This window comes from Diadema antillarum, unplaced genomic scaffold (assembly GCF_040938485.1).
Source record: "Diadema antillarum isolate AM-2024a unplaced genomic scaffold, OU_Dant_1.0 seq00000619_RagTag, whole genome shotgun sequence".
Lineage (NCBI taxonomy): Eukaryota > Metazoa > Echinodermata > Echinoidea > Diadematoida > Diadematidae > Diadema > Diadema antillarum.
In genome coordinates this window covers 645,249-671,020 of record NW_027271542.1, presented here as the reverse complement: position 1 = coordinate 671,020, position 25,772 = coordinate 645,249, and the positions used below count along the sequence as shown (strand labels likewise).

The 25,772-nt window shown below is 36.7% G+C and overlaps 1 protein-coding gene across 1 annotated transcript in view; it reads left to right on the top strand.

Annotated features, from left to right (window-relative positions):
* The window catches only part of LOC139736024 (ubiquitin-like protein 3), a 28,802-nt gene extending 3,251 nt beyond the window's left edge, over nt 1-25,551 (top strand). The window contains exons 2-5 of the mRNA XM_071646771.1: nt 12,727-12,838; nt 15,159-15,245; nt 19,086-19,163; nt 24,807-25,551. Of these exons, the coding sequence (XP_071502872.1) occupies nt 12,727-12,838; nt 15,159-15,245; nt 19,086-19,163; nt 24,807-24,859 (330 nt within the window). The 3' untranslated portion in view covers nt 24,860-25,551. The remainder of the gene's footprint in view (nt 1-12,726; nt 12,839-15,158; nt 15,246-19,085; nt 19,164-24,806) is intronic.
* Nucleotides 25,552-25,772: the final 221 nt, after the last annotated feature.

Below are 25,772 nucleotides of genomic sequence, written 5' to 3'. Positions count from 1 at the left end.
TTGTAACAAATTGAGTTGAAATTGTAACAAATTCTAGTAATAATTGTAGGTACATGGTATGCTCTCGTGACAAAAACCAAATCATGCTTCTTGGTCATGCAATTATGACTCAGGGACCAACAAAGAGCAATTCAGGAAATAATACAAAGAATCAGAGGAAAGACTTCCTTATGTCCCCCCCCCCCCCACATTTTTTTTCCATACAACTGTTCTACCCTACCCTTGCTAGCCTGCGCATGAAAGCACACACAGTCCCACACACATTGGAATGTTGTGGTGTATGAGTGGGGGTGGGGGCATGATAAAGTCAAGAAGATTCAGAAAATGTAATGAATGCAAGATAATGTGAAATACTAAATATTGTTTTTAATGCATTTTGGGATTACTCTGCTGGTGTCATGTGCACTCTCGCTCCTTTACTAACATACCCTGTGAAGTCCCCAAAATCTTAAAGGCCTTTTTGTGTGTGTGTGTGTGTGCAATGTGTGGACTTGACAAGCTGTGTTCCTTGTGCAGCAAGTCATTTTGTGTTAAGAGTAATCTGCAATTGGGACAAAGTCTTTGTTTTTGTTTGTTTGTTTGTTTGTTTGGTTTTTTTTTTTTTTTTTTGGGGGGGGGGGAGTATTTGAACATCCAAGTGTGAATGTGACACGCTACTTTTAAATCTTGAATGCTTTCTTCTTTTTTCCTAAACAGCTTAAATTACACTACAATGTAAGTCATACTGTCAAACATATAACAAGTACACAACAATGTAGGTATCTGAATGTGGACTTTGGTACTGTCATACTTATTTGTGTTTTGCATGCCCATGGCTATCTTCTTTATGCAAACACTGAGTGTAATCAATTGATATACACCCTAAAATGCATCTAAGGCCTGCTGATAAACTGGAGTATAAATGGTGGAAAATAAGGAAATAGTTCAACTACATCAATATGGTAGTTTTGCAATGTCAGAAGAAAAGTGAGACAGTGGTTGAAAAGGCATCACTTATAAAGTATTTCAACATTTTTTTTTTTGATCTGTAGCCAAAGAAAGTACAGAGTATGAATTAGTTGATTGTTTACAGATTCAAGAGAAAATGATAACTTTTGTTAAATGTGATTACACAAGAACTTTATTTTATTCTTTCTTTTTGGCCCTATTTTAAATCAGCAGTTGCATTATGGAGCTTAGTCTCTGTTCCTGGCACTTTAAATCTAATTGATGTGTATCATCTCATACATCTGGGATATAAAATGGGTCCTACTCAATTAAAAAGAAATGAAGGTTTTATAACAAAAAGGAATCTGAAATCAAGATGCAGGATCATGGGCTTTTTATATTGGATATAATTAGAATTGAAGAGACAGGCTGTATCTGTCATAGTATAGTACACACAATTATCCCTCAGTCGTAAATAGGCTGAGTAAACAGATGTTCCTGTATCTCTGAACAAAGTCCAGTGTCAGATGTGTGTGCATACCAACAACAGGATTGTGTCTGAGCTCCATCTTAACACCTCGGTCTCTCATGTTTCTATGCACTTTAATATTAACCCATTGAAGACGAGTCCCAAGTATACTCAGGCAGGTGTCTAAGGAAAATGTGTGTTGTAGCAGTATCAGCTCGTCCTCTGGGTTAAAGAAAAAAAAAATCTTAGACTTTGGCATTGTATCAAAATGAATCAAGAATGTTTCAGTGTAATTTTGAGTAAAATTTTAAATAAGCCATATACATGTATGACCTTGTACTATATCTTGCAGTTATGTCATGGCAATATTTGTAAAGTATTACTATCTACATATATAGGGAGATTTGTATATCAACAGTGTGGAGTTCAGCAGGCATGTTCAGATATTCAACTAAGAGGGGGATTATTGGATTAATCACATCTTTAAGTTTTGTGTGAATCCATTTGTATTTTAAGTCTTTCTTTTTTAACAGACACTTCCCTCTCAACCCTGCAAGAGAAAGAATTATGAGGGATGTAATTTGCTTATCCCCAAGCACAAGGGAAATGTGTTCAATAAAATCAACAAAATCACCACAAAATCGATATAAAAACGAGTATTTTGGCAGGGTTTTTGTTTTTGTGTTTTGAGCAGAGCAGCCTGCTGTTATTTCATTAAACACGAGATTTTGTTTGATCTTCAGCCAATGTAATAAAATGTGGTCGTGAATTTTTTTCCCCATTTGAGATAGCATGTACTTGATAAACCCATTTTGAACCAAAGCATGACATTCTTGCTTTCAAGAGAATTAGTGACACATTTTGTTGTTGTTTTTTTCTTTCCAGTATTACGTTTTTCGATCTGCTGGATATGGCAGCACTGCTGAAATCTCATCCTAATCCCTCACCAAGGATATATGAATGCAATTTTGGAATCTTGAATTTACAATATGGTATCACATCTTGATTGATTGAACTATAGTAGACTGGCTTGTAAATATGCTTCAGTGTATCTGCTACAGATTTATTTGAGCAAAAATTTTTATTACAGAATAAGAACCTCTTTGTCAGTGTGTGAGTACTATACACCAGTACTGAAGTGTGCTTATTCATCAATGATTAATACCCCATGCATGTCATTCTATACAGATGCAAGGCTAACTTTGGTACATAATCATTGTCTCTTTTCTGCCGCTCACTCAATTTTCACTAAAATTTCGTAAAGAAATTGAGAGAACCACATGAGAAAACATCCCCACTTTGGTGATGGTAAACAGTGTTTTATGTTTTAATACTGAGTAGCTGTTGAATTGCAAAATTTATGAAAGTAAAACCATCTGTAGATATACAGTCTATTAAACCTGTCTATAAAGCTGCCACCCAAGGGAGATGAAAACAGTGGCCGTTATAGACAGGTGGCCGCTATAGACAGGTTATCTGACTTTTGTGTGCATTGCATACATGTACGATGATATAGTATGTAAGCACATGGGTGTTTCATGCTTCAAACAATGCTGGTGTTTATCAATTTGTTGCACACTAGCATGTGTACAGTCATGAAGAAAATTCTACCCTAGTGCATTATTGCGACTATGAGTGATGAATGCAGCAGTGGCGATCACTGGACTTTGCCTATGAATGACTGGTGCGACGGCAAATATGGCCGCATATGATAGATGGTTGCTAATAGACAGATAGCCGCTAAGGCAGGTTTGACTGTAATGGGTATACAATAGTTGAATTGTCTGGTGGGAAATTAAACAACAACAAAAACAAAAACAAACGAGATATGAAACTCGTCACGCTGACGAGTTAGGTGATACGCTTGGGGTCATCAGGTGTCGGTCATCTGTGATCGACAAAGAAAAGAATGTGATATAGGCACCTTGAAGTTATATTGAGCGTGCATGCAAAACCGTTTCTCTAACCACTCGGCCACGGGACATCCCCGGAAATGGTAAGGCAAAAAAGAAATGTATAGATATTACAGGGGGAAAAAGTCAATGCCCACTCAACAATCGTGGCCGCGTGAACATGTATTGCATTGCTAGACGGAAAAGCGGCCTTGTAACGACTGAGGTCGCTATGCCATTTCTGGCAACTTGGGAAAAATACGTCCCGCAGACATAAAACCTATAATCGGCTGGTTTTGATACCTTGCCTTTAATCACAATTTTCAGTGTAATGACGTCATCAAATTACAAAACAATGACATCGTCTTGAAAGACAATTGTTCAAAGTACAACACCTCAGTCGTCGTCATTACATACTATGATCGGTTTGACAAAGTCAACCTGCAAAATTTGCTGCAGTCGAAGCAATGTGGTCTCCAACACACAAAAAAAGAGGGATATGGCGTGTGTGTGTGTCTGTGTGTGTGTATAGGTGCGTTTATATACGAACGTGATTTCTACATGGACGAATATGTAATACAAAATTGAAGAAAAAAAACAGTAAAGTAGCTAAGTATTTTGTTTCGTGATCTTGTGGGGTTCGAACCCGCAACCTCACGTCTCTGAGACGTCGCCTTTAACTACTCGGCCACACGTCTCGACGGGAAAATATGAGGAACGTTATGGACTTGAAAGACAGTTGTTCAATGTATAACACATTCATCGTACGTTGTCAGTTTGCTATTGACATGACAATCTATCACATGAATATGAGGCAGGCATTAGTACCTGTATGAAATTATTATAGGCATGGTTATCAAATTGCCCTAAAATTTCCTTATAGTTGCCTTATTTTTACACACAGTTATGCTATCCCTTTAAACTCGTCACAGTTTAATTAGAATCATTAACATCATACATTAGTACCATATTCAATTCCATAGCTGATAACGTTTGCTAATCAATTAAGATTAATTGTCTAGAATGTGTCATATGGCCAACCTGTATACACACGTATATATACACACACAATGCTAAATGTATGTATCAAACATCTGTAACACAACTTTGAACTAACTGTAGGAAGTATCGCTGCACTTATCATCCATACTTTTTATCACTATCTGAAACTCCACAAAAACCACTAATTGACAAATAATCATCAATACAGAAGACTGAATACCTTTTTTACAATGTATAGCTTGTCACATGTATAAATCAGCACAAAGTAACCACGACTACATTGTGTTACTGAATTGATATGAACAAATTTCATTTTATTACAATATACTATATCAGTTTGAAAGCCCAGCCTGCAAAGTTTTGCAGCAGTCGAAGTAATGCAGTCTCCAACGCAAAACAAAGGTATACTGTGTGAGTGTGTGCGTATAGGTGTGTTTACATGCAAACGTGATTTCTACATGGACGAAGGTGTGGTACTCCATTGAAGAAAAAAAGTAAAAATAAAAATTATATTCTTTCGTGCTCTTGTGAGGATCGAACCCGTACGTGTGCAACCTCACGTTTCTAAGACGACGCCTCTAACCACTCGGCCATACGTCTCGACGAGAAAATTAGAGGAACGTAAACTTATGTACGTGAAAGATGAATCAGGAATCGTTTGGTCCGCATTCCGTTCTCATTTTCACTTTTAAATTGCAAAATTGTCAACCTCATGAGGAGATTTCAAAGAATAAAATGCATGATTACTGCAGCTTATTGTCACATCTACAACATACTTAAGTTTCAAAGGAAATGAAGCAAAATCAGCTGAGATAAAGGTGCTTAAACGTTGTCAAGTCAATGCATGGTTTCTAAAAAAATCACCTCCCATAGACATAACACGTAAACTTGTACGATTTTGCATCTTTACCTTTAAACACAATTTAAAGCATGATGACGTCATCAAATTTCAAAACTATGACATGGACTTGAAAGGCAAATGTTCAAAGTACAACATATCTGAATTTGGGATAATATTTAGCTTAAACAACAGAGATACGAGCAAATGAATCTCAGAAACAGTACCTTAAAAAAATTAATTCCACTTTTTTGATTTCAGATGACGATGTGATGACGTCATAATGTTTTATGGAAATAATGATACTTGAAACGTTATGTCCAATTTATATGCTTTTGTAATATGCAATAAAAACATAGGGTAACCAGACGTTTTAAAGAGCTATGGCGAAATAAACAAAGACATGTTTTTTCACTATATTTGCACATAGACGCGCAGGCGAAATTTGAACTTTGACGCAAGTGCAATGCTTTGTTATTTGTCAGAAACGATCAGAAATCAATGGATATTGTTACTCAAAGTATCAGGAATCCAAATCAGTCAAAAAAAGTGCATTTTCATGTTACTGACGCGCTGTGCACGCGAAAACGCGCGGACGGACGCGCACGCGCAAAATCGTTTGAAACGCTTAAATTTGTCTGAAACTTCGAGATTTCCCATTGGAAAGTTGTTTTGAGCCTTTTAAAAGTTTGACGCGCGCTTACGCGTCCTAGATGACGTCCTAGGTAATTAGGATCAGAGAAAGAAAGATAGAACGTGACCTGAACTTTATGTCCACCGAAAATGATACAGAAATGACCTTTAGTTATGAAGTTATGATCGATCATGTAACATGGTCCGAAAATCACAAAATGGCGCCTAGATGACGTCATAGATATGTTACTGTCATGAAAACCTTATTGTGGCTAGATATTGTCATGAGACATGTTCCCTGAAAATGTCATGTTATTCCGTAATGTCATTCTTGAGATATTGATGACACAAAATTGTCCAGAAAGAAAGAAGAATAAAAAGAAATAAAGAGAGATTTTGACAATCACAATAGGTGATACGCTGATAGCGTATCACCTAACAAACAAAAACAAATCCTATGACTGTTCATTGTGAATACACAAATAAGGCATCCTCCAGCCACCTTCCCAACCTATCACACTTTTTAACTTGGACTGTAAAATGTATTGCCACAGTAATCAACAATGACTAGACAGTTTTAATGCATGTGATGTGTATGACTCATGACGTCAAGCTAACAAGTTTATGTCACTTCAGGATTCCCACAATGACCCTCAATATCCTTTGTAAAAGAGGGTTTTGACCTCTAATTTTTAGCTAGACTGCGAGAGTTACATCGTAATCTAACAGAAATAATTTGAAGATATTCAACAGTGCACTGCTGAATGAAACTTCTTTCATGACAACAACAAGAAAAAAAAAAGTATGTTATGTGTGTCAGCCAAAGTAATAGACTATTAACATGGCTTTCCTTTACAGATAGACATGTCTGCAATGAAACAAGTGACAGATTTTAAAAGTCAGTAACTGTAAAACCACCATACAGCTGTTCTTACAGTAAGCTGTCATACTCGGCAGTTGCCAACCAACATGCACTGAAGATGTTTCTCCATCAGTTGTAGAAGTTAAAGGCCGCTTTCCTGCCATTTGTTTTTTTCTGTTGAGAGAGAAAATGAAATAATGTTGAAAGCATTCAATGGCTACAGTGTACCAATACACTTTATTCTTGTTACAATTTGTAGAATATAGTGTACATGCGACATGCGGTCGGCAAAATATTAGAATTTTTGTCACTCTAATTTTTATTCGTTGAGGTTTATTTAAAATTTTAAAGCTCTATAGTAAACAAAAATAAAAATGATTTGCAATAGATTTGAAATAGATTTGTAGACTCATCAATCACCCAATTCTTTCAATTGAACGATTGCGCTATTGATGGTTTTTTTTTTTCAAAGTAGGTCTTGGACGATAGTGATATGCAATCCGTGTGCATGATGAGCTTACCGATCAACATGAAATCTCGATATTATTTGTAAAAATGTGCATGTATAGCTAGAAGACGCACACCTTCAGTACCAGTGCCTATGGAGCAGAATTTAAAAGTGTGGAGCACAAGTGCCAAAATATTAAAGAGATATGATATAATTTATTGAAATATGTATGCTTTCAGGGGCTATCACAGGTGAATTATGTCTGTTTTTGTGTATTCTAATTGTACACGAATTTGATTTCAAGGGTATTGGTACACTTTTAAGTACGTAACTTAATCTATCAGAGGTCACATCATTTCAAATGTAATTTTCTAGATGAGAATATTTGTACAGTACAGGTATTTGATTTCTACAAACATATCTCTGTGTTCATACAATTGTTTTTGTGATAAGAATGTACAAAACTTGAGAAAATTTCCATATTAGTCATAAAGCTATCCATGCTTATAGCACTTATTGCTGAATGATATCAACTCTGACTGTTGGTGAGTTGTGCCTATTCATGCTTGTTGGAGTGTAAATGGATACAGTATGCTTCTACAAGCATATAGGGGTATTTAACAGGCATTGAATGCATACAAAACTTGCTCTTTTATTTAAAGATAGTTCGTTGTTGCATACTGAGGGGCACATCACACAACCCATTGCCCATTCTGTGACTGAGTAATTGTAATGAATGCCACAATTTGCCCCTTCTCATTGTTGTCCTGGCAATGTATAGCCTTCAATAGGATATTTCATTTTTCTTACCCTCTTCTCGATTGACCTACTTTATGAAGATGATCCTTTCAAGTTATTCTCCAAGTGTAGTTGGCCTCATCTAGATACTTCCTTTCAATTCAATGGATTTGCAGATCAATGCAGTGCCAGTAGCAATTGCACATTGGGTATTGTGCAGACAAAAGTTCCATACACACCCAGATTCGAACACATGTACGTGTATGTACAAGCTTTGTTTAGCGGTACGCAGAAGATGATAGATGGATATGAATAAATGTCAATTGGCAACTTAAAAATGTGGAAACGGGTACACCGTAGGTATGTGCTGGGTTTTTGCCCAATATTTTAGGGACCTAAAGGTTTATTGTGAAACAGACCATATCCCACACATGAGCCATGAACATCAATCTAATAATCAGCACAGTGCAGTAAATTTCATGGCTTTTTGTTTGGATGAACACCCCCCCCCCCCCCCCCATAGAATATCACATTTTATCATTATATCACTCAGTCATATGTGTAGGAAGAAAGTGATTGATCACTCTTATTGAAATTAATGACATTTATGCTTAATCTCTACCTACTTTTACTACAGTATACAGAAATTTATCACACTCATGCATATTTGCACATTGTTACCGTATTCCATAAACAGCTTGTGAGCACCATAAATCTCACGTCATATTTAATGTGCAAAGGAATTGTTCTTATGGCAAAATTTGTTTTGAAAAGAGCTATTTGTGATTGTGTACCGGGATTGATCGAGTTTACTAGTACACTTTAAATTCAGATGACATCTTGAGGCATTGGAAACAATAGAAAAGTTGCTGATTGCATTTTTGAGCATTTGCGGGAAAATATGAATTTATTAGACTACATTTTATGACAAACTAGAGAAGCACTCTAAGAGCGCAGACCTCCTCCAAGCATGCAAATCATTTACACCACTGATCTTGTTCTTCCGTAGAGATATCAGTGATTTCCACCCATACGTACTGCATTGTGTGCTGAAACTTGCCAGATTGCCCAATATAGAAGCCTTTGTTACGTCATAAACCCTCAGCTGCCCGGCGCGTTTCACCCCAGCAGAAACTAGAGCACGCACTTAAGTGCGCGCAGGCAAACCTCAAATACGCACAGCCTGAACTCCCAAGTTCATTGACCCTACCTGCCAAATGTCAAAAATCCTTCATAAATTCCCCCAAAATTCTCGGATCACTGCCAAAAGTTAATCGTTTGGTACATGTACTTGTGTCATTTTCAACCTTTCCTGCAAGTTTCATTCCAATCCGTTCACTACTTTTTGAGTTATTTTGCGCACAGACAAACTAACTAACTAACGTACTAACTAATGAATAAACCAACAGTAACGAAAACATAACCTCCTCCCTTGGCAGAGGTAAAGATTGTGCAAATATAATTTGGATTAGTGATGTAGAAAAAGTGAAGTACATGTAACATTTGCTGACAGAAGCTCTTTCCTAAAAAGACTTTTATGCTGACGTGTTTTACGAGTTGTCACCAGCTGGCACAGCAGATGCTTGTTAGAAAGTAGTTCCTACATTTTAACAATTAGCTTTCAGTAAATATGATGTAAGCGCATCTTCTACCTTCTTTTTTTTCTGTGAAAAAGAAGAAAACAGTGGTCTAATAAAAAACAGCAAACACACACATAAAATGCATAATGCTAGTCACGCAGAGAAAATTATGGAATTCATGCGAGAAATGCGATGTCAAAATGGGGGGAAAGGGGCTGTTGAAGTAGTACTTTGACCAAAATATGTGTAGAAACCTGTTGAGAATGGAGAAACATGACATTTTTGTTCAGGAGCCCCAACTCCCTCCCTAATTCATTGCCAAATTAAGTGGTGGGGTTCAGGAAATCATGTCTTGACAGTCTTGTGGTAAGTGAGGTTAGTAGGCAAGCATTCCTTGTTGCAACAAACTGATTTGCAGGATAGGTTTGATTATATCCTTAGTACAACCTGTCACAACTCTTGACACCTTATTATTGACAGTGGCTGAAAGTATTTAACGACAAGAACTATTGTCTGTAGTCAATAATATGATATTCCTGTTATTACAGAATCGCTTAATTTTTGTGAGAGAGAATTTTGTCCTCAAAGTAAATGTTTTGAATAAGGTGAATGACAGTCAAACTGACAACTACATGTAGGTTGTATACTTAATAGCCCTTTGGAGATTAGATCGGAAGAATAAGCTTTGTGGCGTAGCATCATTCAAGGACCTGGCATACCAACGGCAGTTATGAATAATAATAATGATGATGATGACTACAATGTACAGGTACAGTGAGGATTATCATTAATAAGCAGTAGTAGTGGTAATTTGTATTTGTTATGATTATACAATTGCTGTATTGACACAGCAAGACTGTCTGACAGTTTTTCTACTTTGCGTGACAAGGTCAGTCCTTTTTTTTTTTCTGGTTAGATGTGTATAAAACCTATAGTGGTATTGCAAAGAACATTCATTAATATATGGATAAATGTTTTTACATGGTTAAAAAAAATCTTTCATAATTCATTATAGTAATAACAGTTGAAGGACATACAACATGAAATGCTACAGATTTGTGTATTTCAAGTATACAATCAGTTAATGAGATGTTGCAGGTATACAAGATATTTATTAAAAAAAAATATACACATCATTAGTATACAATATAAATTTATTAATCATGGAGACTAAGAGAGAAAAGGACGAAGGAGACTCATTAAATATACTAATGTTGAGAGCTGTCCACTCACTAGCTAGTCTGGAGGACATCCGTTGTCATAGCAACCAGCTTGGTCATTGCCTTCATTTGTTAAAGGTTTGCATGTGTGGGAGGTTCTCAAGATCTTCATCCTTTCCTTTTCTGTTGGCCTCTCTGCTTTGTTGATTTTGTATGTTTCTACAAGCATTTGATATTTTTGAGAATTTTAGCTAATTAGGCAGATGCTCAGTAGTTGTCATATCTGAACACGTTGGTCCTTGTGTTCATGTGGTGTACTCCGTATACTGCTTGAAACATTCATATGGCTGGCTTTCACATTCTGTTTGAAATATTCATACATTGTATGGCTGGCTTTCATGTGTTTGTCTTTGTGAGGGACAAATTGTGTCCTGGCATGGATACTAAATAATGATAACTTTACTTTTTAACCCATTGAGGACGAGTCCAGAGTATACATGTACTCAGGCAGGTCAGGTGTCTGTGGGAAATGCATGTTGTAGCAAAATCAGTGTGTCCTCAACGAGTTAGTACATTGCAAGTTGATGGATTTTTTAAGTAGCTTCACGCGAGAGATTAATGGCTAGTGTGAAAAATGGAAAAAATGACAACAAAACAACCCAGGATTGGTAAGCATATAATAGGGGTTGTTGCAGTGAGGATGAAATGTGCTGTGTTAGTTTTTGAATACATTTGATTACTACTAGTGTATTTGTCTCCCGTAGAAGTGTTCGTGGATTATTTGAGAGATTCAGATAAAGTGCCCCAAGGAATAAGAGGAACAAGACATTACAAAGAAATTATGTATTATATCGGACAAAAATGTGAAGAAAGTTTTGCTCATACATTGTATCAGATGTGAAAGATCTCAATTTTCATGTCATCCAGTGAGATTCTGTTGGCTATCACCTGGCATTTATGACACTTGTTTGTCTCATCAGCCACGTGTTTAGAATCCTAGTTAACGCCCAAATAAGCACATGAAAGAATTATAATTAAAGGGTCAGCTGAACATGTGTCAAGCCTATTGCTACACCATACTCCATCATGTACAATAGAATTTAATTGTACACCTGATTTTTGCACAAGTGACGTACAAGTAGTGATGTGGATTCTACTGGTGCAAGTGTACAAAAATGTAGTGTGCTATCTTGGAGGGAAGTCACTATTTCGAGCGCAGGACACTTGATCCTACATTGTGTGAGTCATCTGTCGGACATCAGATAGTCTCCAAATATTGACCAAACTCAAGGTTGTCTCTACAAAGTAGCCAGAAGCTAGTGTTTGTGATGGACAGTGTTTCAAGAAGTTCAAGTAGAATGAGAACGTAGAGGGGACCTACAGTAGTTGAATCTGTTTTTCAGAATGCTGCCAACAGAAAATGACTGAAAAAGTACACCCATGCACAGAACAGTGGTCATAGGCTTGTGAATGTGCAATTGTGCGATTCAATTCAATTCATTTTCCTTCATTCCATTCCATTCCAGTTCAGTTCAGTTCACTTACCATTCAATTCCGATTCAATTGAATGCAGTTCACATACATGCAAAAGCATGTTTTGAGATGAATGTAGGTCAGTATACCAGTAGGTTGGTCCCAAAATGTTGTATTGGTGCATTTATCAGTGATGTTTAAACATACATGTAGGACTACATTTTAATGTATGTACAATGTTGTAGTACAATGTATATAAATATTTTATTTTTCTTATGATTATTTTTATAAAAATATTGTTGGCAGTGCATTTTCTACTACAAATTTCACAAGTATGTATTATAAGGTATATCATGGAAATCAGTTCAACAGGAGTTGAATATAAACAGGAGTTGAATATAATCATTAGAAGGTTCCTGGAAAAAAAAATATTTGAAATCTTTCACTGAACGTCTGAATATACAGCTGTAGAGACACAGTGCATGCGGATTATGATGTTGATTGTACAATTTTAGAAACCAAACACTGTTGCATTTGATGTTTTTGCCTTCCCTGATGTTTGCTGTGATGTGTTTGTTGATTCCAGGATTCATAGTGTCCCCATTGTATCAAAGACTGGAGTTCATTGCAACCAGGGCACCCCTGAAGTTTGTATGCCCAGCACTGATGCAATCAATGTCTTGCTCTTTCCTTCTCCCATGCAGATAACCTTGAGGTTAATACACCCAATGAATGGCAAGAACAAAGAATTCAATTTTGTGCCTGAGGACACCGCAGCAGACGTAGCGCAGTATGTCTTTGACAACTGGCCTACAGGTAATCACTTTAGAGTTCAACTCATTAGCGGATATCATTTGAAGAATTAGTGGACATTTCATCTCTGCTTTGTGTTATATTTAGACTTACATTGTTGTGTTTCTCTGTATAGAGACTATTCTATTCTTAAAGTGGTAGATATTGACTGTAATCTGTATGAAAAAGTCTTACAAGTTTTCCTTCATTCATTAAGATTGAAGCATTGATAGATGGGACCTTAAAGGCATAATTCACCATTTGCAGATGAAACAAAAACCCAGCATTAGTGCTTTAAAATAGTTCTAAAATGTGAGTTAGGGATAGAAACAACCACTGTCAAAATTTGAATCTGTATAATTGATGTTAAGTGTTGTGAAATACACAAAATGTGAACAATAGTCATAATAAAAATGTTTCTAGACTAAACCGTATACAGTTACGGTTTATTGAGAAAAACCCTGACATCTCCTTATATTTTAGGTTTTATTGCAAATATTTCATGTGGTAGGATGTTTTATGATACAACAGACCTACACATACGCATCAAATGTGATATCTTGAACATTTTTGAAATCACTGCTCCCAAAGGTAAACTGGATCTTTAAAGACAGACTGAGATTTTATTGTAAACGATATACCCCATACCTCATTTACATTTATTATATTGCTGTTGTTTGGCAGAGCATTTGTTTTTTCTTTTATCAAATATCTATAAGAATATGGCTTTCGATGCTGTCACCATGGCATGTTTCAGTGTGATTTGATGACTTTTGGTAGTTGCCATAGAAATTTGACCTCCTTTCTGACATTCATGCAAAAGCTGATCAAACCTTGCTCATACTGGGAATAATGACCTCAATGTATGGAATGTTTTCCCTTGTCCCTCTTGCCCTTGTCAGTTTCCTTTCTCTTCCTATATAGTATAAAGTGGGTTAGGTGCAAGGGTAAGAAATATCTTTCAAAGTGTTTCTTTAAATATGAAAGATAATATAAAATTTTGGTACCTCAAAAGTTTCCCTGAGTTTCCTTGTCTTAGTTTGTGTTTCAGGTTAAAGTACATTTCATATAACTAACACTGTGAGACTTACTCGCCCCAAAGTGCTCTCATGTCTTAGTATAATAGTAATCATGCAATAATGATTTCGTACAATACGTGTGTATTGATTGTCGCGGTACCGCGTCGAGTCAAACTAACGGCTCGTTCGAATTTTTCAGAGCCCGCTCTGCTCTTGTACAAAACCATTATTGCATGATTACTATTACATGAGAGCACTTTGGGGCGAGTAAGTCTCACAGTGTTGGTTAAAAATTGTATATGAAAGGTACTTAAACCTGAAACACAAACTAAGACAAGGAAACTCAGGGAACTTTTGAGGTACCAAAACTTTATATTATCTTTAAGTGAATGATTTTTCAGTGACTTCTAAGTAATCATTTGGCAGATATTGTATGTATCTCATAATAGGGTATTTTGGATTGGGTATATTTCTTGTGAAAATATTGTTGCTCCTTCACATGTAAACTGCACATTTAGCTGCTAATTCTGAGAACAACAATGCATGAATTTGCCAAGTTGTTTCTATTTTCATGCTTCCAATTATGCCAGAGGCATTTGCAGGACTGATGCAAATTAACGGGATCTAGATATGGAGATCTTTGCCTGTTTGGATTTTATTCCGCTAAAAAGTGTGACCAGCATCAGGATCAAGACATCTTGCAATTATTTTGGAATTATCGTGATATTTTGCTTCACAGTCAAGTGTTTGGATGCTATTTGTAGAGCAAAATATCTTGATTTTTTTTTTTTCCCTATCATTCAAAACGCACTTCACAGCAGTGCAGATCACTAGGGCAAGGGTCACCGTTCTGGCAGAATTCAGACTCGCACAGTTTGGTGACAAACTATCACGATTGGCAATTAGGAGGATATTTCTGTCCATCTTAATGAGCACAAAATATTTTTGGTATTTGGATTGCAATCGTTTTGTTGACCATTTTGTCTGTGTGAATATCTTGTGGGGTTGCCTGTGTGTTTTGGGGGTCCATTTGTCTGTCCATCTGGTGCATATCTTGTTAAGTTGGGGTTTAGAAGAAAACCACCATGATAGACTTTACTGAGTCTAAGTGTCCTATTAATTCATGTGAGAAGATAGAATTAGAGGTGTATCAACTTATCCTGAAGATCAAAGGTCGAGGTGAATGGAGGGGGCGGGAGGGAATCCAGAGACTACCCGCTGTTGTCAAATTGCTCCAATTTTTATGTGCATATATTTGTATTTTTATTGATTAAAAATTTGTGTTTGTTGTTGTTGTTGTTTTTTTTTTTACTTTTCCTCCTCAGATTGGGAGAGCCATAGAGTGCACTCGCCGCATATACTACGACTGATATACCAAGGCAGATTTATCCACGGGAATGTTTCATTAGGAGGTAATTCCATATATTTTTTATTTCCTCAACCATTCATTTCCTTGACGTGGCACAGTTTGAATGACGCAGTCATTGTGGTTATAATTAATGAGTGAAACATTTGTAGTACAGTATATGGGCTCTGTGTGTTCTTAGCTGTATGTCAGATCAAATCCACTGTTCCAGGATATTTGAGGCCCAACATGGGAAGTGGTTATTGGATATTAATATGGAAATGATCCAAAAGTTAACAAGAGAATCATTGGGCACTGATTTAGTACATATTGTACACTCCAGACAGAACGACATTCAAGAACCAGTGAGGTATCTTTGGTGATGTGCTCTATATTGAGCAATGCCATCTATTCTATTGACACACCTTGGAAGAGCTGTGAGGATTTCCTCTGATGGATGATTGAATGATGAACACTACCACTCTGCTTGAAACTGGCGATCTTCATGCGCTGCATTATCGATCTTTACCAAGAGCCAGAATGTGCATTAAAGGAGACCTCCGGATGATTTTCAGATTTTTTCATTTTAACAAGTATAAATTAGTTATACTGAGGACAGAGTTTCAGAATTTGTGATCATTGGGATGAAGAATAAGAATATTTTCAAAATTTAGAACAAATTGCTATGAACAAGGATGATGACATGGCAGAGTCACCATAAGAATGCATGAGTTGGGGCTCAAGGAAGCAGAACAAAAGAAGAGGGCATGCATAGATTATTCACAGGTGAACTCGCAAGCAAGCGGTTTGTAATGGAATTACACTGCTACATTTCTGAAATATGTGAACCTCCTATGTCATTATCCTTGTTAAGTGTAATTTGTTTAAGGTTTTTCAAAGTATTGATTCTGTGCTCAAGAACCACACTAAATTCTACAATTCTATACATGGAGTTGTTGATTTATGTACTACATGATGTGAAATTATGAAAATCGTCTGGAATGTCCCTTTAAATTGTAGTCTAGATGCCCTGACATACAATAACTGGAATATGTGTAGTCAGATGAATTGACTGTAAAAAACTGGAATTATTGATTTTCTGCTTGTAGATGTTATGCCCTACTATTTCTAGTGACATTGGTAATTTCATACATGTGTGTGATTCAGTTTCCAGTATCATTTTAAGGGTATGGATGTGTGAAGAATGATATATGCAGCCACAGTGACCAGTGGAGCAAAGTGAGGTGTCTGTGTGAGTTGGGTATTGTGTACAGTCATTTCCTACAGCAATCTGTTGGGGGCGGGGAAGACCCATATGTTCAATATCTATCTTTCTCTTTCTTTGTCACATGCAGTTCTCTTTTCTCACTGTCATCATCATCAATTCCTTTTCTTTTCCCTCTTCCTCATCCTTCCTTCTTCCATCTCTCTTCCTCCACTTCTTTCTTTTCTCCTTCATCCCTTCCCCTCTCTCTTGTTGGCATTTCTTTTACTTCTTTCTCCTTTCCTTTCCTGTTTATTATACCCCCGCCAAACGAAGTTTGAAGGGGGTATATAGGAATCAGCGGACGGTCGGTTGGGCGGTCGGTCGGGCGGTCGGGCGGTCGGGCGGTCGGTCGGGCGGTAGGTGGGGCGGTCGGTCGGGCGGTCGGTCCGTTGCAAATCTTGCGTCGCGAACTACTTCCTCAGTTTTCAACCGATTCCCATAAAACTTGGCACAGATGTGTGCCTTGGGTTGTAGATGTGCAAGACGTATTTTTTGACAGTACCCAAAAGTACGTTGCCATGGTAACGGCATATTATGGGCAAAAATGGGTACAAATCTTGCGTCGCGAACTCCTCCCACAGTTTTTGATCAATTTTTATGAAATTAGGTACAGATGTTCATCTGAATATGTTAATGTGCAAGACACATATTTCCGCAGTGGCAAAAAGTGCGTTGCCATGGTAACGGCATGTTATTGGTAAAATATAGGGCAAAATGCTTCATGGCAAAACTGCTTCATCAGTGTTCTTCCAATTCTCATGGAATTCATATTGAATGTTTGTCTTAGGATATAGGTCAGCATGACACATTTCTTGGCAGTGACAAAAAGTATGTTGCCATGGTAACAGCTCACATATTATGAGCCAAAATGATGGAAAATTTTGTGTTGCAAACTACTTCCTCAGTTTTTGCCCAATTTCCATGAAACTTGGTACAGATGTGTGCCTTTGGTTGTAGATGTGCAAGACGAATTTTTCGACAGTACCCGAAAGTACGTTGCCATGGTAACGGCATATTAATGGCAGAAGATCAAGGAAAGATCTTGCGGATTTAACTACTTCCTCAGTTTTTTGACCAAAGCTTATGAAATGTTGTTTTGACCAAAGCTTATGAAATGTTGTTTGGTGGGGGTATAACCAGTCGCTGTAGCGACATTTCTAGTTGAGAAATGTTTTCTTCCCGATGCCCTTCTGTGCTCTATTTGCCTTTTATTCATCTTTTCATGTTTTCTGTTTTTTTTTCTACCTATCTTTCTTCTACATGTAGTTCTTCTGATTTCTTTATATCTTACCATGTCTTGTTCCCTTCTTTCTGTCTGTGACACTGTATGCTACTACTTCCCTCTGAATGTGGAGAGATCTAAAATTTTATGTCTGTCTAGAGACAAAAGAGACAGGTTCTAATATATTGGTCCTTCCTCCACAACTCTACTTTTTGGCATTCATCCCATAGTGAATTTCACACTGCAGCCCTATTCAGTATTGAGATCTCAGTTGAGTTAAACCAGGGCCCCATTTCATAAAAAGGTGATATGATAGCAACTCTTGCTGGAATGGCAATTGTCATGGTAATGACACAAATCCAGCTTCCTGATTGGCTGTTGCTATTGGAAGTTGCCATTCCAGCAAGAGTTGCCATCCTAACATCTTTTATGAAATGGGGGCCCAGGAGATACGGTAGATACTAGAATCTACTTGTACATTGTGTGATCCAGTGATCCACAAATCACATGCGTAAGTACATTGTATATGATGTTATGTTAAAGTCGTAGGCGGTTGACAAGGATTAAAGCTTTGTGTGTCAACAGGGCATTGTCGGGGGAAGACACTTTGAAATGTCAAGAACAAGAGACAGGAATTGCTGCTAACCAGTACAGCCAAGGTTTCATTCCTCTTGTCGCACAGTTACGACTTAGGCTTTGCATGATAAAGCACAGTATACACGTATGTGAGCGACAAAATGGTTAAAAGTTAGGAACGGGTGAAAAGAGATCTACTTTTGATTCTATGTGTGTGTGTGTGTGTGTGTGTGTGTGTGTGTGTGTGTGTGTGTGTGTGTGTGTGTGTGTTTGTGTGTGTGCATATGTGCAGTTGCACTTTGAATAGTGCTTATCCATTGCCTATCTGTGGGATATTTCACAATGCAGAAAATAGTTTACATTGTACCAGCATCAGGCATCATTTACTTAACATTTTCTCAGTAGTGAATGAGTTTGAAGTATGTCTTGAGTGTGTTATATCAGATGCTTCTTGGTCTTGTAGTACTTTGATTGAGGAGATTAGGGTAAGGCTTTAAGTCATAAAGTTCGCAGTCTTACACCATGGGGCATACTCTGAAGACAAAGTCAACATGTGATGTAACAGTTATGTATACTCTAGTTATGAAATTGGAAACTTTTGCCTGACAGATTTATTGCACTGGGCCAACTTCAGGTAGTATATATTGGTTACGAACAAATTCATCAAAATCCCAAACCTGCATGCTACTGCATTTTTGCAGTAATTCATGAAAAATTTGTGATAATTTCTAACATTGCAAAATAGAATTCCACATTTACAGCATTGTTTTGTTTTGTTTGTTTTGTCTGTTGCTTCTCTATGCAATTTCTTAAAACCGTTTTTCATGTTTCCTTCATTGTAGCTCTACAGTTACCTTTAGGTAAAACGACAGCGATGCATATAATGGCCAGGGAAACTCTACCAGAACCCAACTCACAAGGTAATGTAATAAAGACATTAAATGATAATTACCCCCAAGGGCTGTCCATGCATGAGACTCTTCTTGATAATGAATGTGTGATTTGATAAAATTGTCTCTTTCAAAGCTTAAATGCACATTACAAAACAAAAGGAATAACCACCTAGACTACACTTCCCATGGTAAACAAAGGTGAAAGAAAAAGAAAAGAAAAGAAGAGAAAGATGTGTAGTAAACTTCAATTGCCACATATCAAAGAGAAGAGTTTATCTTGTGTGTAAATGGGATATTTAGCCAAAATTTTGGAGCAGTAACTAGTGGAGTAACTGTAAAAAAAAATGATAGTAAAATCAAATCAAATAAAAATAAATGGATATCAGGGGCCCTGTTTTATGAAGAGTTATAATTGATTATATAGTTCATTTCTATCATAAGTCTATGGCAGCCTGTGGGATAAGGAAATTTTTTAATGGATTATATCTTTTGATATTAAAAATGGGGTCCTGCTTTCTGGCTTGGCACTGTATGCCACCATTAGAAGCAGTGGGGGTAAATTTCATTGGATGCTAGTTTTAATCACTATTATCATGACCTGCCTGCAGAGCTTTGTTATTGTGGCTAAACATACATTAAAGGGTGTGTACAGTTCTGGTCGAGGTGAAGATCTAGCTTTTAAAATTTTGTGAGATATTCAGAAATCACTCTATGAGATGTCAAAGAGCATGCCCTTCTAAGGGGTATCAAAAGTTTATTCGATGAAAATCGGTTTTGAAATGGCTGCGATATCCCAAAACAAGGTGAAACAAAGAGATACTAATAAAGTTGGGGCATGTCGCCTTTTATTATTAGCACTTTTTTGGATATCTCAGCCATTTGAAAACCAATTTTCATCAAATAAACGTTGAATCCTTCTTAGAATTACATGCTCTTTCATATTTCATAAGAGGCTTTTCATTATCTCACTTAGGAATGTTCAAAACATGAATCCCTACCTCAACCAGTACTGTACAGTCCCTTTAAAGTCAGATGATGCTTTTTAGTGGGTGAAATATTTTGTAAAACAATATCATGTTTCTTCTGTTTGACCTAGTTAAAAGTGAGTTGCTATATAACCCCTACCACACACACACACACACACACACACACACACACACACACACACACACACACACTAATACATAGTATTGCCAGATAGTGGTGAGCAGTGAAATACTGTATTGAACAGCATCATAAAGTATACTGTGTACTGTGTGTTGTGTGCTCGAGCACTGGAGTGTATGTTCTTTATGAGCTGATTAAATGGCAGTGTAGTAGCTCTACAAGGTCAAAAATACTTACAGTGTACAATGGGATATTGCTTTATACATCAAGTTACCTTGAAGGGAAAATCAAATTGTAGCCTGGAAATGTGGCATTCAAAGTTTGCTCTGAGAGAATATGTCAACCTACTTTTAGCGTAGGTGTAAATACGTTTAAGCAGATCCTGACACAGAATCACATGACATTTTGTGTCATGATAAGAACCAGTGTGGTCATTGGGTCAGAGAGCTATCTCTAGATGCCCAGCACCAGATATACTATTCATGAAGCATTGTTTTGCATTGACATTTTTGTACAGGTGCTGGTATGGCATGTAATATCCGGATCATATGTGAAGTAAACAATATATGGTTTACAATGCCTGGAATGCTGATTCCAGGCTAAAGTATGTTCTTTTGATAGCGTAAAGTGTGTCACAATTACAAGATTCACATATTCAGGGAAGGTTGTCCCTGCTTTAATCAATTTTTTTTTTTTTGAACATGCAATGCCATTACTTCTGGTCATTGTGCCTTTTCAAATAGTCATACGTATCACCTGTTTATAAATGCCCTTTGTACACGATATGTATTGTAATGGTTTCACCGAATTATGATTTTTGCTGGTGGTATATGATGCTCCAGTAGACAGAGTTACTGGCAATTACAAACATAGAGCTTTAGCAGGGTTCGTATTTTGACAAAATGCATTTAATTACTTGCAAGAACAGTCATGGCATGACTAACCCATATTTAGAACCTTGTAGTTAAGCTGGAGCACATACAATTGTAATGATAAAATAAGAAATTTTAAATTAAATTAAATCCATGTACTGAATGAAACAAAAACTTATGCCTGATTTTTTTTTTAATTCTGTGAATTATAATAGTACATTGTAAATGACATGCCATTTAAACCTGATATAACAAGTATTTATAAACACAGAAATGAAAACCATAATATGATACAGGGCCTGCGGAATTCATTTTTCATGAAAATTACACATTCCATCAACTTGATACTGACATTAAAGGTAGGGGATACCTTTTACAGACCTCCCAAAAAGCAGCAAAACATTAAATATGAACCTCAGGGGATTTGTTTAGGCCACTGCTGAGAAATTTGGAAGTCAACAGTTATCTACAATTTGAATAATGCACAAAACTCAACTACTAAGTAGTTCTGTGTGTCAGCCACACTTAAGCCTTTTTGTTGCAGTCTTCTGTATTTTTTATCTCTAAACACAAATCTAATAGTATAAGAGCTGATAATGTAAGAACATAATAGAGAGTGTGTGGCAAGAATGTTATATAGAAATGTTTGTAAGTTTTGATGAACTTTCTTCACAAAATATACATGATGGACACACATGCAGTGCATGGGACTGCAAAGGTAGCCTAGTAATGTACTGGAATTTACGGTGAGCCCCGAAAAAAATTCAATTCAAAATCTAACGGTCAATAAAAATGTACTAAATGTTACCTTCCACTTTCAATACTTTATGGGAGTTTCTAAAATGATACTGTCTTCAACATACCACTGTATTTATACAACTCTTCATTTAAGGCATGCAAATGGGATTCCCTACCTTTAAGGGTAGAAATTATTCCCTCTGCTTTCTGAAAGCGGTTAATCAAGTGCTCTTTCATTATGCTAGATAAAGTGAATTTTTGTGGAATTTTCTTTATATTTTCTTTATATTGGTGTCCACACATACGTCATAATCTCTAGTAGTCTCCTCATCCAGCAGTTCCAACACCAAAACTTTAAAAATTCATAACTTTTGCATCGATTGTCCGATTGATTTTCTTCATACTTTCACTGATGTGTTCTCCCAATGTTGCTGCTTTCACTCAATCCACATTGCTCTTTGGGTTTGGATTCCCTTTAAGCACATGTCTACTGTGAGTTCAGATTAGGCGTTTTCACATCAGCCCGATGATTCGAAATAGCGCGCTATTTTCTGACTTGGGAAATTAACCCGATCACGAAATAGCGCGCTATCTAATAATGTGAACACAAATTAGCGCGCTAATTGTATCGCTCTGTTCGAGAAAATTTCTCAGGTCCAACTCGGGAAATTTCTGAAATAGCGGGATAGTAGCGCGCTATTTGATAATGTGAAAACGACTCGAGAAATTAGCGCGATGCATCCCATCATGCCTAGCGTGTGTGACCTGATCGATCGAGGCAAACTGCACACAAGTCATGAGGAATTTTTGAGAGGGCACACACATTACTGATGCTGTTTGCACATACTCAGCTGTCGAATTAGCTCGAAAAAAAATCAGGCTCATTCTCTTCGGGCTGATGTGAATAAGAAATGAAATAGCGCGCTAATTCGCAATCGCGAAAAATATCTCGAGCTTGGATTTTTATCGGGCTGATGTGAAAACGCCTATTCAGACACTGAAATCCACTGAAAATTTGTGTGCAAGCAAGTAGGAGACATTATGACATTATTATCTCGTCTCATTTGCATAAAAATGACAGATTTATACACTGTATTACATGTACCTTTCTTAATTTTGAAGTGTAAAAAAAATTCCATGACTTTCTTCCAAATTCTAAATGTGAAGGTATGTTGTGATTATCATTCCTATGTTGAGCTCTCTTGCTTATTCATTAGAAGTCAACTGTAATGCAGAATAGATTTTCACTTAAAGGACAAGTTCACCTTCATAAACATAAGGATTGAGAGAATGTAGCAATATTAGTAGAACACATCATTGAAAGTTTGAGGAAAATCGGACTATCCGTTCAAAAGTTATGAATTTTTGAAGTTTTTGTGCAGTAACCGCTGGATGAGAAGACTACTGCAGTGTATGAAAAACTTAGATGTCACATGCGTACAACAATATAAGGAAAATATAAAGAGATTTTCACAAAATTTCTTCTTTTGAAAAAAGTACACATTCCCTTGACTCGTTACCGACATATGTTATGGGTAATATTATTCCCCCTTCCCTTTAGAAAAGGGCAAGTCAAGTGCTCTTTTATTATGCGAAAAAAGTGAAAATATGTTAAATTTTCTTTACATGTTCTTTATACTGTTGTACGCATATGACTCATAAGCTATAGTAGTCTCCTCATACAGCGGTTCCAACACAAAAATTTGAAAAATTCATAACTTTTGCATCGATTGTCCAATTTTCCTCAAACTTTCACTGATGTGTTCTACTAATATTGCTGCATTCTCTCAATCCTTATGTTTATAAGGGTGAACTTGTCCTTTAAGGTACAATGTATGCGTATACAACATTGTATGCTGTATGACAAAATCCAACCAGATCAGCAAACTCCAACCTGATAATCCTAACAAAGACATACAGGAAGAGGTGGAAATGAGCAAGCAATAAAGCAGTCAATCTTGGTATACAATGTACCTAATCAAAGCACATTAAATACATGAGATAATAAAAATGTGTGAGAAAGTTGCTTTTCTTTGAGAAACACCATTGTTGTTCATTCTGGGTATGCTTTTTAATATGAAGCAATGCACATTGGACTAACTTTGCCCCGTGGGATTTGCACTTGATCATTTTGTCTATACAGCTGTATGTCTGTCTTGACTATTGTCAAATTATTACATGTAACTTATCACCAGGTGTATGTATCCATGTAGATTGGGCAAATCAGTTTGAATAGAATTCATGGTGTATGGTCAGTCAAGGTGAATAAATAGAAATAGGAGGACATGTCAGCAGTGTGGGGTATCCCTACCTACAGTGTATTGTCATGCACATTACACACAAAGTGGAAGGGAAAAATATTTCATCCCAGAATCAAGTGACCGTAGTTAATGAAAGTTTAGTATTTTACCTTTGCATGCATATGACCTATCTTGTGAAATGATGTAAGACTTGACAAAGTAATGCATTGGCTCACGCTGTGATACCTCATCTATTGCAAACTGATCGCCAAGTTGTGTGAACATGGTAGTGACTGCATCAATGCATTTTTAGGCTGGTTTTGTTTTTGTTTTGTTTTTTTTTGTTTTTTTTTTTTCAGATATAGAGAGCACATTGTCACCTGCCCGTCAGAAGGGCCCCAACTTGAAATTTTGACCTAAAATCGAAATTTAGTTTTGGACATACAATAGTTCCAGAGATTTAAAAGAGCTCCTTCATATGATTGTTGAATGCGCAAGTCGTACGCCCTTCTGCTGGGTAGGCAACAAGTTATCTTGTCTTGTGGTTTCTGTTTTAGTGCTTTGATATGATTGATATCTTTTGCTCCTTTTTCCTCATTCAAAAGTTTTGTGTGATAGAGACTGTCATATTACCTCTCTCTCTCTCTCTCTTTCTATAACTCTGTCTCATTCTCTGTCTGTGTCTTTCTGCCTCTCTCCTTTCTACTATCCAGGACAAAGAAACCGAGGAAAGACGGAGGAGAGCAATTGTTGCATAATTCTCTGAGAGCGGCAATGCGTCGTGGGAAGAGCCTTTTCCACTTTGGGCAGAGAGAAATATACCGAACCACTAAAGACTAAAAACAGTGGATGACAAGTCCACCATGGACGTGTAGTGTAGTTCTGTTTCCAGGATATTACATCATTACCACAAGAACCATGCTTAATTCCACTCCATGGTTCCAGCCATCTTAGCAGACATGACTACATATATTCATTCAAGGTATGAGTATTCATGGCGAATTATGCAAGGGTTTGCTGTATGGCCTATCTGAGAGAATTTGTGAAATCAATCATTTTGATGAATTTTATTCTTTTTCCTTTGCTTTGTTTGTGTTGATATTTTTGAAGTTACTGCATATGTGTATATTTGTTCACACTTAGTTGATTCCAGATCCCGTATGTCCGTAAATTTTTTCGTTTTGATTGCGTATTTGCATCAATGCATTTTTTGCAGGCCCCCAAATTTGGATTAGTCATTACATGCTTTGAATGTAATATTCATGTAGTTGAAAAAAAAAAATCAAGCATGTTGGTTGTAGTCCATTGTCTAGTTTTGACACATTCTAACACAATACGTTCATCTGCTGGATATTTTAGTCCAAATAGAATCTAATCAACATAATCTCTGTATAGGTTGATCATCATTTAGCTGCCTAAGTCTCTTTCTTAGTGACTAAGGGTATAAGTGAGTGACAAATTGATCAGTCTTATTCAAGATCGTATTTTGCGAGAAAAAAAAAATTCTTGTGACTCATTTTCTCTCTAGCAAGAGACTGAAAAAGAAAACATTATACAATAAGTACACCATTGATGATTTAGGAAACAGAAATGTCTTTAATTCAAGCGTTGTAGATTATCCTCATTGTTCATGGATTTCAGGAGTGACCATGCTTAAAGGCTTGAAGATTCAGTTTGCC